The 14452-nt window shown below is 39.4% G+C and overlaps 1 protein-coding gene across 1 annotated transcript; it reads right to left on the bottom strand.

Moving 5' to 3' along the window:
- Positions 1–1037: 1037 nt before the first annotated feature.
- On the bottom strand, positions 1038–2785 carry LOC140887662 (beta-amyrin 28-monooxygenase-like). The gene is made up of 3 exons (XM_073295067.1): positions 1793–2785; positions 1505–1692; positions 1038–1410 (listed from the first exon to the last, which is right to left on the bottom strand). Exons 1-3 carry the CDS (start codon positions 2742–2744, stop codon positions 1117–1119), a joined length of 1434 nt encoding a protein of 477 aa, XP_073151168.1. The 5' UTR covers positions 2745–2785; the 3' UTR covers positions 1038–1116.
- Between the last annotated feature and the right edge of the window lie 11667 nt (positions 2786–14452).

Genomic DNA, 14452 nt, shown 5'->3' with positions numbered 1-14452 from the left:
AGGGGGTGAAGGTGAAGCTCACGGAGAAGAAGGAGAAGAAACTGTTGCTGATGATAATGATGGCTCTTCGGAGAGCAATCAATTCTAGTTTTGGTTTTTGGTTTTTGGTTTAGCTAGTTTTGGGTTTCTTTTTTGATTTATTTTGTTGTGTTGTATGCTCTGTGTATAATCAATGCTTATCTTAAGTCTCTCTGTTATATTTATCATTCGTTGACATATTTTTTTTTCTCTACTCTATTCATTATGATCTTAAGTGCTGTTGAAAGATGTTGCCAACATCTCTGTCAATACCTTGTTTAGATATGGACTCATCTACTACTGCAAACTCGTTTTTTAAACCTCCGGTTTTTGATGACATGAATTATGCTTTGTGAAAGACAATGATGAGATTTACGATCAAAGCTATAGATGAGTGTGCGATTGGATGATAAAACTCCTAAAAATTGTGTGTTTGGGTTTATGATTGAGGATGAATTATTTAGAAAATTGTGGATTTTAAACTTGTGATGTACCTAGAAGTGGTAGACGGGATAGAAATGAACTCATTTTCTGAGTTCATAACTAGAGAGGCTTTAATTATGACTTTTATATGAAAATCGATGACTCTTGATGGTAACAAAGGTGTTGGTTCTTTGAAATTTGTTATGCAACAAATATACACCTCATACACAGATCGATACATGATAAGTTAATTGGAATAAAACTATTGAAACATTGGTTAATGAGATCCTACACTTAGGATAGTACCCAAATCATATATCTGGTGGTTTACATATGAACATATATGCATAATTAATATTATAGTGCTGACATGACAAATCATGAATCGTTAGATCTACTGTTAAAGTAATACTTTTAAGATAAGTTGAAATAAATTATCCTGAAAGACGATACAAAAGGCTCAAGCTTTAATTAGGGGAAAAACTTTCTTGCTTCACAATTAATAGAGTATATTATACATGTATTGTAAAATAAAATTTCAAAAATCACAATATCCTATTTACATCTATATATGTAGATACACGTATATATATATATGCTAGCTCAAATAAACTTTATAGTATAGTTCAATTATTATTAAGAAACATATAAAATATAATATAATAATCCTCAAGCTTAATGAGGGAACAGTCGAACTGGAAGACCTTTAGCAGGAATTGGCATGGGATCAACAACTATTTTCTCGTCTGCAATAACTTTCTCCCATTTGAATCTCTTCACAAGATGATGCATGAACACGAGTATCTCTAAACGGGCGTACTCTTTTCCGGGGCACATTCTCGGGCCACCGCCGAATGGCACGAACGTGTACGGGGCGGGTCCCGATCCTTCAAATCGAGACGGGTCGAACTTCTGCGGCTCCGGGAAGAATTCCGGGTTTTTGTGTGTCGAGTTGGCACTCCAATACAGCTGCAGTTCGATTATTCCAATATGAATCAACTATATATACTTTTATATTAATAAAATATAATTGATTTTTAAAAAAAAATTTAAATTTTTTTACCTTCCAACCCTTTGGAATAGAGAATCCATTGAAGACGAAATCAGAAATGGCTTCTCTAAAAGCACCTTGGAGTGGTGGTGCCAGCCTCAACACTTCACACGCAACATTCCATGAATATTTCATCTTCTGGATATCATCCCAAGTCAACAATTCGCCTGGAGCTTTTGATTTCGCAATCTCCATTTGTTCTGAATTTTTGTAATTCACGGTAAATTTAATGAGAATATGCGAAAAATAACGTCAGAAAACATGCATGTATATATATATATATATGATATATGATTTTACCTTTATAAACTCCGTCATAGATTTCGGGCAACTCCGCAAGATATTTGACGATGAAAGTGCATGCAGAGCTAGCAGTATCGTGGCCACCAATGAGCAGACCCAAAATCTTATCAGCGATATCTAATTCATTCATAAATTTCCCATTTTCATCGCTCGTAAGCAGCATGTGCGACAGGATGTCTTGTGTAGCGGTGGCTTTTCCCTCGGCTAGATCGATTTTTCGCCGTTTGATGATGGAGATGAGCTCTTTCCTTATGAAATTCGACGCCTTGATGGCCTTGTTAAACGGCGTTCCGGGCAAGTCTATTGGGATGGAGATCAAACCAGAAGCCAAGAGATTGAAAGGATCGGCGAATTTGGCTACGTGCTGTGGATCCTCGATGCTCACAAAGAGCCTGCATGCAAGCCAGAAAGTGTAGTTCTTGGCAAGAGGGAACACAACTATTTCTTCCTTGTTTTCCCATCCATCCGCAAAGTGTCGTCTCGCTATATGATCCATTATCCCCACGTACCGCTGCAACGCCTCGGGTTTGAAGAAATTGGGGAGCATTTTCCTCATCTTGATAGCCTCTTCTTTGGAAGAAGATTGGTTGGAAGATGGGAAAACTTTGTCCACGGAACTAGGCCACCATGCTTGAACAAGCTTGTTCTCATTGGAAAACAAGAACTTGTTGCCACTCGCGCCGCAGAAAACTGCGGCCTGTTCGCCTAAGAGGTGAGTCCTGAAGACATAGGATGAGTACTTGGAGATCCTGTCGAAGATGAACTTCTCTGGATGACCCTTCCATCCGGTGGAGAGGAATTCGAGGCTTTCGCCGATGACCGGCCAACCGGTTCTGCCCGGAGGTAGCGTGCCGGAGCCGGCGGGTTTGGTCTTGTAAAAGAGAAGGTTAAGGAAGAGGAATACAAAGGAGACAAATATGCAAAGAAGAGAGACATAAAAGAACTCCATGCTTTGTACTTTTGAGTTGGTTGGTTTTAGTTTGAATGCATAGGACAAGTATATATAGGAGAAATTGTGGGTTGATAAATATGCTTGACTTTGTAAATTTGGGGAAGAGTTAGGAGTGGGAATATATTGAAAAAAATACAAGTGGGTGTGTGTGGCCTTTTTAGGTGGCTCGTTATAATTAATATTAATAATACATATAAATATTATACTAATTAAAGTTGTGCCTTTTTTCACCCGCGTTTAGCTAGCTAGCTTTTGTTAAGTGTGAAACCCTTTATTTGGTGTGTTGAATGGGAAAATTAAATATCAAAACAATATTTTAGTTTTATCGTTTATTGTATGACTGACATGACTTAGGATTATGCTATGTCGTTCATTTAATTTTAATAAATAAACAACGGATGGAAATAACTATAAAGTTGAAAAGCTAGCATTTTGGCACTAAGGTTTTCTTTATAGTCAAATGAAAACAGCTGGGCCTGGAGGAAAAAAAGTGGGAACGTGGGAAATACGGAGACTACATCATTCATATATATTTCGCTCAAATGAAGATATTATATTTATATATAATTTTAACGAGTTTCAAATTAAATTTGCAATAGTGAAATTATGTATAACATGAGGGATACATTAATTTAACCTAGCAAGGGTGGTGATTTTGATTGGGGATATCGATATTTCACGTTGTTTTTATTCACAAATGTACGAGAAATTTTGAATTATTTTTTACGTTGAAACGTGAACAATAATATTACTACTTGTGTCTCAATTATATGAGTTTGTTTATTTTTTTCACATATATTAAGAGATTCATTGAAAATATCAATTATGCTAACAACTTTTTAATTTTAATCTTATTTAGCTAGTGCTTATATAAATGGTTTATTGTATTTTCAAAAGTTAGTTAGTTACAAAACCCTAGGTATATATATATTAGGGGGCCGGGGAAAAATAAATATTGAATAATATGATGACATTAATTGGTGGATAATAACATTTTAAGATAAACATTCATTAATTAAATTAGACATGTGTGACCCCTATTGTAAATTGTTAATCCCATGATAGGGCCATGAAGGTAAAATCTCAATTTCCATCCTAAAAATACATAAGTAGGCTATAGGCGGTAAGTCTCTATTTTTTGTCTAAGTAATTATCATTTTGGCATTTTAATTTTCCTTCACCGCTCTGAATATATAGTGCTGAATTGGACGTGGAAGATTTTCGTCGGACATGATCTTGTGACAATCCACTATTTTTTTTTTAAGATCTGCACAAGTGATGTCTGCATGTGTAGACCTGACTCTCCCACGTCTCCTCGACATTGTCTGCTTCAGGTGACATTATTTTGACTACATCTATTACAAGTTTATATACTTAGGACAAACGAAAAATAAAAGGAGATCTATATATATAATTAAAATTTAAAACAAAGGCACTACTATATATATTATATGATATCTATTACATATATAAATATGCGAGTTTATTTGTGAATTTAATTGACTATTTTTTTTATTAATACTACATAATTAATGTGTTTTTTAAATTATTTATTTATGTGACTCTTCAATTAAATAATTTATTTAAAAAAGTATATCATGCACTATTGTTGTGAAAAATACTCGCAAGCGTACGAGTGTCAAGTTTTAGTATAGTGAAAGAGAGAGTGTCGATCCCACGAAGAGTAATTTGAAAATATTCAATACTTGTAATTAAAATAGTCTTAATTTTATCTAGAAAATCAAACTTTGGAAATTTGCTTAAAACTTAAATAAGTAATGAAGAATTATCAAGCTCACGCACACACAAATTTTGAGAAATTATCAATCAGAGAAAAAATAGTCCAGAGGTTTTGATTTCACTTGGTCTCAACAATATTCAATCCTAATCAATCTATTTTATGAATTTCTTTCGATTAATAACCAAGAACACTTAGATTATTATATTCCCCTCTCCCGAGCAATAAATAGAGTGTATCAACTACAGTTCGATTTTAATATCCCTATTAAAAATCTAGATGTAGTGATATGTGTAAAACGATGTTCATTAAAGGTTCTATTATAGCTATATACTCTCCCGAGCTATATAAACAATTAATAGTGTAGTTCCTATTGATCCTACTCAAAATCCCAGCAACGATTCTAAGTAAATATAACAACTCAATTTATGGCCAGTAAATTAAGAAGACATTCAATTCTAGAAACACAATTAATCTATAGAAATTCAATGCATTAAAATCAACGATTCATGAATATGTCTTAACCAAGCTACGTCAACCTCTAGACTAGAAAAGTTTAGTTCATGCTCAAATTCAATAAAAACCAAATCATGTTTAATATCTCAAACATAATTCAACAATCAAAAAAAATAAAAAGAAGTAACAAAGCCGTAGTTTTTCTTCCGTATCCGGTTGAAAATCTTCGTCTTCGTTCCAAGAAATCTTCAATTCTTGATCCCAAAAACTCACAAAAGTGCTCTCAAGAATATTGTGCGTATTGGCGGCTGATAGATAGCTTAATGACTCAGAAAAATCTCTTAAATATGACCTATAAATCGTCCAAACATAATACCAAAGATATCCCCAAAGTTTTCATAAACAGTCGGACTCTTTATTTTCTCACAGACGACGGCGCGGGCGCGCAGGGAACAGGGCGGGCACGCCCCCACTTCGCAAAACACACTTCAAAATTTTCTTCAACAGCGCGGGCGCGCGGATGGTCAGTGCGGGGGCGCCTTCAGCTCGACTTTCCTGCCTAATTCTTCAATAACAGCGCGGGCGCGCCATCAGTTGGCGCGGACGTGCCTTGACCTCGATTTTTGCCTTTTTCTTCTCTTTTTCAGCTCTTGATTCTTCCTTTAATTTTCATCTTTTAGGCTCAAATCCTTTAAATACTCATCAAGGTCCATAACTACCTACAAACACAAAAACAACAACAATTTCACGCAATATCTACCAATAAATATCAAAAGTCAAGTAAAACCATATGCAAATTACGTGCACAAAATGCACTTATCAAATTCCCCCAAACTTGAACTTTTGTTCGTCTCGAGCAAAACTAACACAACTCACCACAAATGCATGAACAATAACCATCAAGAATTACTATGGATCAATGACCTCAGTTTGGGATTCCAAAACAATTTAAATCCAATCAAATCTATCCTACTAACACTTGAAAAATAAGTTAACCAGAAAAATAATTCAACCTCATAAACTAAGAAACCCCGCAACTCACAATTCAAAATACTCTTCTCTTAACTCAATTCAAACATTCACAAATCATGAGGACTTTCATGGTAGCACAGGATCAAATTCAAGGAGGTATCATCAAAAACACTCACAATCAGTGTAATTCAAAGAATAATAGTGTGTGCATGTTTCGATCAAGAATTCATAATCATTAAGAGTTTCAATCAACAGTCCATAGGCTAAATTCTCGCAACCCCTCTCCACTAGTATATTGGGTAACTGTGACTCGGTTAATAGTACTTAATCAGCTTATAATGTCAGGTCTGGCTCATAGCTACAATTGAAGGATAAGAATTCAAAATAAGGAGTAATTTATATTCATGCTCAATTTAACTTCAACTCTTTTTCTTTCACCGTTTCACACTTTTATTTTTCTTCACTTCAATGATCTTTCATCTATTTCCAAACTTCTTTCACAACCACATTTTTTTTTTCAACTTTTTCAAACCCCTTTTCAACTTTCATATATTTTTTCTTTCTTTCTTTTCTACTACCTCTTTTCATCTTTTCAATTTATCCACCACACCATTCCTTTTTTCACAAATATCAACTAGGAGTATATAACAATTTAACATTCAAATTACTCCCTTAAAGGTAGGAAATAGTGTATAAGCTATTCAGGTAGTCAATGTAGGACCTTGAAATAATGACGAATGGGGGTTTATCACACGTTTACACGGATGCCATTCGATTTTCAAATAAAGCTCAAACACGGTACTAGGGATACATGCATTACAAGGTAGCTTGAAAGGCTCAAACGATTTCAGAAAAATTGTCTAAATCATTCCTAATCACAGTTATGCCCGTATTTCGCCTCAAGGAGTGTTTGAACTAGTTCTAGACAAGTCTCAATCCACAATTAAATCATATGAATTCCAATTAGTGCAGGAAAGAATAATCATCAGCAGTAAACGATGATTTTCACAACAATTCAGATTTTGCAGTACCTCAATGTACTAATAAACGTGTAGGCTCAACTGGGCAACTAAGGATACATTGATTCAATAAAATCAGGCCCAAAAAATTCAAACAATGTCTTAATCATTTTTATGTTTGTTTGTCTCAAGATTCAGAGTCAAGCAAAATCCCAGAGTATATAGGAGTTCAATTGTTCACTTGGTTCCGTTTATTTCAAAATTTTGTCAGCTAGGCAGATAGTCATGGATTTCAGTTACAAAACAAAAAAGTTAACATCATTGGTCATCAATCCATTTCATTCATGACTTCTCAACATCATTCACCAAAAACACAATTACTCAAATTCAGCCACACACCAACACAACACAACGCCTAAGAAACAAACAACTAAAAGAAAACACAAAACAAAATAAAAGCAAAAGCAAAAGCAAAAGCAAAAGCAAAAACACCAAATGTCAAAAAGGACACAATCCCCCCAAACTTAGTACATTCATTGTCCTCAAGGAATTAAAACAAGAAAGCATAAAGGATATGTACCACAAACGACGACCGTTAGTGGTCGTCGCCATCACTAGCAACATCATCATGGGCAGGACCGGAAGGGCCAAAAGTAGGCGGCCACTATGGATACGGAGGAAACAGATGAGTCGAACTAGCAGCCTGTGGAAACTGATGTCGCAAATCATCTGTAAAATCCATCATGTAGTCCATAAAGACACCAGTATTCTGCTGAAACGTCCGAAACTCTTGACGGTGCAATCGCAATTCATCCTCCAGAATAGCAACACGATCAGGCGCAACTGGGGGAACCTGAGGTCGGGTGGCAGGGCCGCTTCGTGCAACTGCTCTCTCATTAAAATCTCGCCTCTCAGCACGCGTTCTCTGCTCAGAAGTCGACACCATACGGAATTGAGCATGACAAGAAATAGGAGAAGTAGCTTTCAGAAATTCTTCATTCTGGCTCCACTCTACTCCCGCCTGTTCACAAAGGTCAGTGATAAGTGCCGGCAATGCAAACCCGCCGGTCGTCTTACATGCCTCCGCGCCTTGAATCTTTGCTTGACAAATCTGTCCCAAATCAATTTCTTTGCCCTCCAAAATACAATAAACAAGAATCGCTCATTCTCATGTCACCTCATGCTCGTGGTCAGTTGGTTTAAGGCGAGCACACACAAAGTTATACCACAGCTTAGCATCAAGAATTAGCTCTGTCTTCTTTAATTTGGAGGGCAAATGATCACGGCCCATGTGCCATTCCGCGCCCGGAACACATATATGGCTCAGAATCTCCGCGTAATCCATGTCATTAGCTCGGTATTCCTCGTACTCATCGTGAAACACTGGCGGGAGGTTGTACATGGTGTTAATAGTGTGAGCATCAAAAGGCACCAGCTGGCCGCGGACAAGCACTGTAAACTGCATGTGCTTTACTTTCAAGTTCGCATAAAATTCACGAACTACTGGGACGACTGCATCCTGAGGTGGCTTAACAAAATTTAACCATTGACGCCCAGCCACAGCCCGACCAATTGTACTCAAAAACTCATCATTCTCAAATCCCGATGTCGTATCAAACCCACGCTCCGGTAGTATCGTTTTCCCTAGACAGAGTTGGTAATGCTCTTCGGCACTCTCATTCCAAAAACGCTGCGGTTCAGGCTCCGGAGCGGCAGTAGAAGAGGATGCAACAGATTTTTGTTTCTTCTTTGGTGCCATTAATCAAACACTTAGTATGCACCCCAAGTAACACAACAATTAACCAATTTGCAACAATCACAACTCCCCCAAACTTGAATAGAATTCTCAATCCACAAACAACAGCGAACACTTCAACTACAATCCAATAGAATCCACACTCCACAGATTGATTAACCACACAAGACTTCAATATCCACACACCGCAATAGATAGAATTTCTGAATACTCTTCACCCAAATCAAGTTTATGATCAGAAGATGATGAACTTACGCGAGATGAGTCCGATAAGAGTAGAGAATCAAAAGTTTCCCGTTGTAGAACCGATAGAATTCCGAATCGAGGCGCGCCTTCTTTGAATGTGATACACCGACCCGCTTCGAAAAGTTGATGAGAAAAGAAATTAGAGGGTGTATGTTGGAGATTAGTAGATAGAATCGCCGAGTTGTGAAGTGTGAGAATGGAAGGTGGCGTGAGGATGGAGGCGTCTAGGAAGATTAGGGAAAAGATTTGAAGAAAGAATAGAAGGGAAAGTCGGATATATTGAATAACAGAGGCGGGGCGGGCACTCGGCGTGATAGGGTGGGCGCGCCTCTTGCTCGGTTGTTTTCGATTTTAAGAATGCAGGGGCGGGGCGGGCGCGCCTCTTGCTCGGAAAAAAAATAGCATGCAGTCGGGGCGGGCGCGCGGATGGATAGGGCGCGCGCGCCTTAGGCTCGAAAAAAATTCACAGATATAACTCAGGAGAGGCGCGGGCGCGCTGCTTATTGGGGCTGGCGCGCCTTGAGATCGAACTTGGGCTCCAAAATCCTGAAAAAAACATAGAAAAAAAACCAAATTACTTCCAAAGAATACAAAAATAATAGTAAAAACTAAAAAGCAAAAATACAACGAGAAAATAAGGAAAAATAAAGACATAAACTAAAAGGTTTGGGTTGCCTCCCAAAAAGCGCTTGGTTTAAAGTCATCAGCCCGACTTGCACCAGTTTTTAGTTGGGATCATCAAGCAATGCGCTGGATGCGGGTGGTACTTCGTTTCCAAAGTAGTGCTTGACTCTCTGCCCATTAACCTTGAAAGTTCTTCCATCTGTACACCGCAATTCAATGGCACCATGTGGATAAACGGTCTCCATGAGAAACGGCCCAGACCATCGCGATTTCAACTTCCCTGGAAATAATTTCAAACGAGAGTTAAATAACAAAACTTTCTGACCCGTTTCGAATTCCCTATGTACAATGTTTTTATCATGCCACTTCTTTGTTTGCTCTTTGTATAGCTTGGCATTCTCATATGCTTCACTTCAAAACTCGTCCAATTCCGTCAATTGTAATTTACGTAACTCCCCAGATGCTTCGAGATCCATGTTTAGCTTCTTGATAGCCCAAAATGCCTTGTGCTCCAACTTCAAAGGTAAATGGCATGCCTTACCAAAAACCAGCTTGTAGGGAGACATCCCAATGGGTGTTTTGAATGCAGTGCGGTAGGCCCAAATGGCGTCATCTAGCTTGATTGCCCAATCTTTCCGATTTGTCTTAACCGTTTTCTCCAAGATTTGCTTGATTTCCCGGTTATAGATCTCCGCCTGGCCATTGGTTTGAGGATGGTATGTGCACGCTACCTTATGCCTGACACCATACTTAGTGAGCAAGGTATTAAAAATCTTATTGCAAAAGTGCGTACCTTCATCACTGATTATTGCTCGTGGAGTTCCAAACCTCGTAAAGATATTCTTTTGCAGAAATTTTACTACAACACGAGCATCATTAGTAGAGGTGGCAATGGCTTCCACCCATTTCAAAACATAATCAACTGCTAATAAAATATAAGTGTACCTGAAAGAATGGGGAAAGGGACCCATAAAATCAATACCCCACACATCAAACAATTCCACTTCTAAAATATTTGTGAGGGGTAATTCATGCCTTCTAGAAATAGTTCCCGTTCTTTGACACTTATCGCATTATTTCACTAAGGTATAACTATCTTTAAATAATGTAGGCCAATAAAAATCAGATTGTAGTACCTTAGCAGCAGTTCGTGTGGCTCCAAAATGTCCTCCATAGGGTGAGGAATGGCATTGTTCCAAAATTTCATTTGCCTCTTGCCCCGCCACACATCTCCGAATCACTTGATCGGCATAACGTTTGAAAACATAGGGATCATCCCACAAGTAGAACTTAACGTCATGGAAAAATTTATTTTTCTGATGTCGGTTCAATTTCGGAGGCATAGCACCACAAGACAAAAAATTAGTGAAATCAGCAAACCATGGAATAGAAGAACTTACCTGAAAGATCTGTTCATCCGGAAATAATTCCTTTATGCTCTCCTCCTCCTTAACGTCCTCTAACTCCAATCTCGACAAATTATCAGCAACCTGATTTTTGCTACCCTTCTTATCCTTGATCTCAAAATCAAACTCTTGTAAAAGTAGAATCCACCTTATCAAGCGTGTCTTAGCATCCTTTTTGGCAAACAAGTAGCGAATCGCTGCATGGTCAGTGTAAACAACTACTTTAGTACCAATTAAATAAGGACGAAATTTATCAAAAGCAAAAACTACTGCAAGCATCTCTTTTTCTGTAGTAGTAGTTTTGCTGCGCGGCATCCATGGTGCGACTGGCGTAATAGATTGCTCTGAAAATCTTATCTCTCCTCTGGCCTAATACAGCACCCACTGCATAGTCACTAGCATTGCACATAAGCTCAAAGGGCTCCTTCCAATCCGGCACAATCATGATGGGTGCGGTGGTCAACGCCGTCTTGATCTTTTCAAAGGCCTACAAACAATCATCATCAAAAATGAATGTAGAATCTTTTTCAAGTAAATTACACAAGGGTTTTGTGATTTTAGAAAAATCCTTGATGAAACGCCGATGAAACCCTGCATGGCCTAAAAAACTTCTGATGCCCTTGATATTCTTCGAAGGTGGAAGCTTCTCAATTGCAGCCACTTTGAATCGATCCACCTCTAATCCATTGGATGACACTTTATCTCCAAGGACAATGCCCTATTGAACCATAAAGTGACACTTCTCCCAGTTAAGAACTAAATTCTTTTCCTGGCACCTCTGCAAAACAAGAGACAGATTATGCAAGCAATGATCAAAAGAGGTACCAAATACTGAAAAGTCATCCATAAAAACTTCCATCACTTCCTCCACCATATCTTCAAAAATCGCCATCATACACCGCTGAAAAGTTGCAGGTGCATTACACAATCCAAATGGCATCCTCCTAAAAGCAAACGTGCCATAGGGACACGTAAAAGTAGTCTTCTCCTAATCCTCGGGTGCGATAGCAATTTGATTATAACCTGAATAACCATCTAAGAAGCAGTAATAGCAATAACCAGCAAGTCTATCAAGCATTTGATCTGTAGTGACCCTTACCCAGATCACCTACTAAACAGAACTTAGGCATGCAATTAACTTAATAAAACAGATATCAGAATAAAACTGCGGAAACCAATAACATTATACAATCCCAAGTAAAGGAATCTGTAATTATCCAATAATATACAACCAAATCGAATAGCTGTATAAACCCAAACAACAGTAATAAAGCCTAGACGAAGCTCCAGCTGGCCAACCACTGACTAGCCCCTCCTGGATCCACCCTCCTCGTCCAATCGCAAACCTGCCCCATGGAATAGGGTGTCCAGAAAATACAGAGTACGAGACGTGAGCATAAAACGCTCAGTGCGAGAGTATGAGTATACATGCATGCAAAGTGAACTCCCTATAGACTCGAGGTCAAGGATCAGATAACAGAGACAGACCGGGCCCTGGTATGTAGCACGCTGTGCCGTCGCTTCAGGAGGTGGCTCCCATACCGAGATAACCGTGGAAACACCGGACCCAAATCGATGGAAGTCCATCCACTAACAGGATAGGGTACAACCCTACTAACAGACATCTCGAAGGAGATACAGCAAGATGCAAATGAATGCAGCATAATATCATGGCATATAAATCATGCAGTCACATAATACATGCATACTCAGTCAGGATATCTCGAACAGTACTTTCGTACCTCAAATACCAGGTAGGCACTACCAGCTCTAAGTCCAAGCCTAAAGTCCGCCTACACAGCGAAATGATACTACTATCATTACAGTGCTCTAAAAGCCTTAACTAAGCTATTGCATACTCCTAAATATTTATAGGAAGCAAAAGCTATACCTTCGTCCGTCGTTAGCCCTTTGATGTCGATGCCTCCAGAATTTGGGCACAACTCCGCTACGACTATCGAATGCCTCTTCGACCTCCGGACCAAGCCTAAGAAGACTAGAACAGCTCGAATATGACTAGAAATAGAGAGGAAATCCGGAATTGGCAAGGAGAAATGAAGTCTCGGCCTTCTATTTATAGACAACGATCGGAACTTCCGATCCTTGATCGGAACGTCCGAACCTCGATCGGAACGTCCGATCCTGCCATCGGAGCTTCCGAAGATCCTGATCTGCCACGTGTCAAAATATCACTTGTTGACTCCAGATAGGGGTGATCGGAACGTCCGATCCTGATCGGAGCTTCCGATCCAGCCACACGTCATGGATGGCGTAATATCATCGGTGCCTCCGATCCCGATCGGAGCTTCCGATCGTCCCTTCGGAGCTTCCGATCCGTCCAATCCCCAATTTATTTAATTAGCATTAATCCTTTAATTACTCAATTAGGGTTCGGGCTACTACATTCTCCCCCACTTAAGATATTTCGTCCTCGAAATCAGATCTTAAGTACCGAATGCAAATACAGAAATCAGAAACATTCTTTATTCAAATCAAACGTTTACAGAGTTTGCAACTGAATACAACTTAAAGAATGAAATCAAAACAACTCAGGATGGTCTTTACGCATCCTGTCCTCAAGCTCCCAAGTAGCTTCCTCAGTGCCTCGGCGCTGCCACTGAACTAAAACCAAAGGAATGACTTTGTTCCGTAAAACCTTATCCTTATAATCCAGGATACGAAGAGGTTTCTCAACATAAGTCAAATCCTTGTCTACCTGAACCTCGGACCGCTGCAGAATATGAGATTCATCCGCCACATACCGTCGCAACAGAGATACGTGGAACACGTCGTGAATGCTGGATAGATGCGGTGGCAAAGCTAGTCGATAAGCCAAATCGCCAATGCTCTCCAAGATCTCAAACGGACCGATAAATCTGGGAGACAACTTGCCCTTAAGGCCAAATCTGAGAATCTTGCGGAAAGGTGACACTCTCAGAAACACTTTCTCCCCGACCTCGAACTGCAAAGGCCTACGCTTGATATTAGCATAACTGGCCTGACGATCCTGTGCAGTCTTAATCCGTTTCTTGATCTGATCAACAATGTCTATCGCCTGCTGGATAAACTCCGGTCCCTCAGCCTGTCTCTCCCCCACTTCTTCCCAGAAGAGTGGAGTACGACAACGTCGCCCATACAACGCCTCAAAAGGTGTCATCCCAATACTAGTGTGATAGCTGTTGTTGTAAGCGAACTCGATCAACGGCAAATGATCCTGCCAGGCTGAACCAAAATCCAAGACGCACGCTCTAAGCATATCCTCTAACGTACGGATAGTGCGCTCTGACTGACCATCAGTCTCCGGATGATAGGCTGTACTCAAACTGAGAGTAGTACCCATCACACGCTGAACACTCCCCCAGAACCTAGAAGTAAACCTGGGGTCCCGATCGCTGACAATGCTCACAGGCACTCCATGAAGTCGAACGATCTCCTGAATGTACATCCGTGCCATGCGATCCACAGAGTACTCTCGGCTATAGGCAATGAAATGCGCTGACTTGGTGAGTCGGTCCACCACAACCCAGATAGCATCACAGTTCCTCGGG

This window comes from Henckelia pumila, chromosome 3, assembly GCF_033568475.1.
Source record: "Henckelia pumila isolate YLH828 chromosome 3, ASM3356847v2, whole genome shotgun sequence".
NCBI lineage: Eukaryota > Viridiplantae > Streptophyta > Magnoliopsida > Lamiales > Gesneriaceae > Henckelia > Henckelia pumila.
The sequence above is the reverse complement of the archived record's forward strand: the minus strand, read 5'-3'. Positions and strand labels throughout refer to the sequence as shown.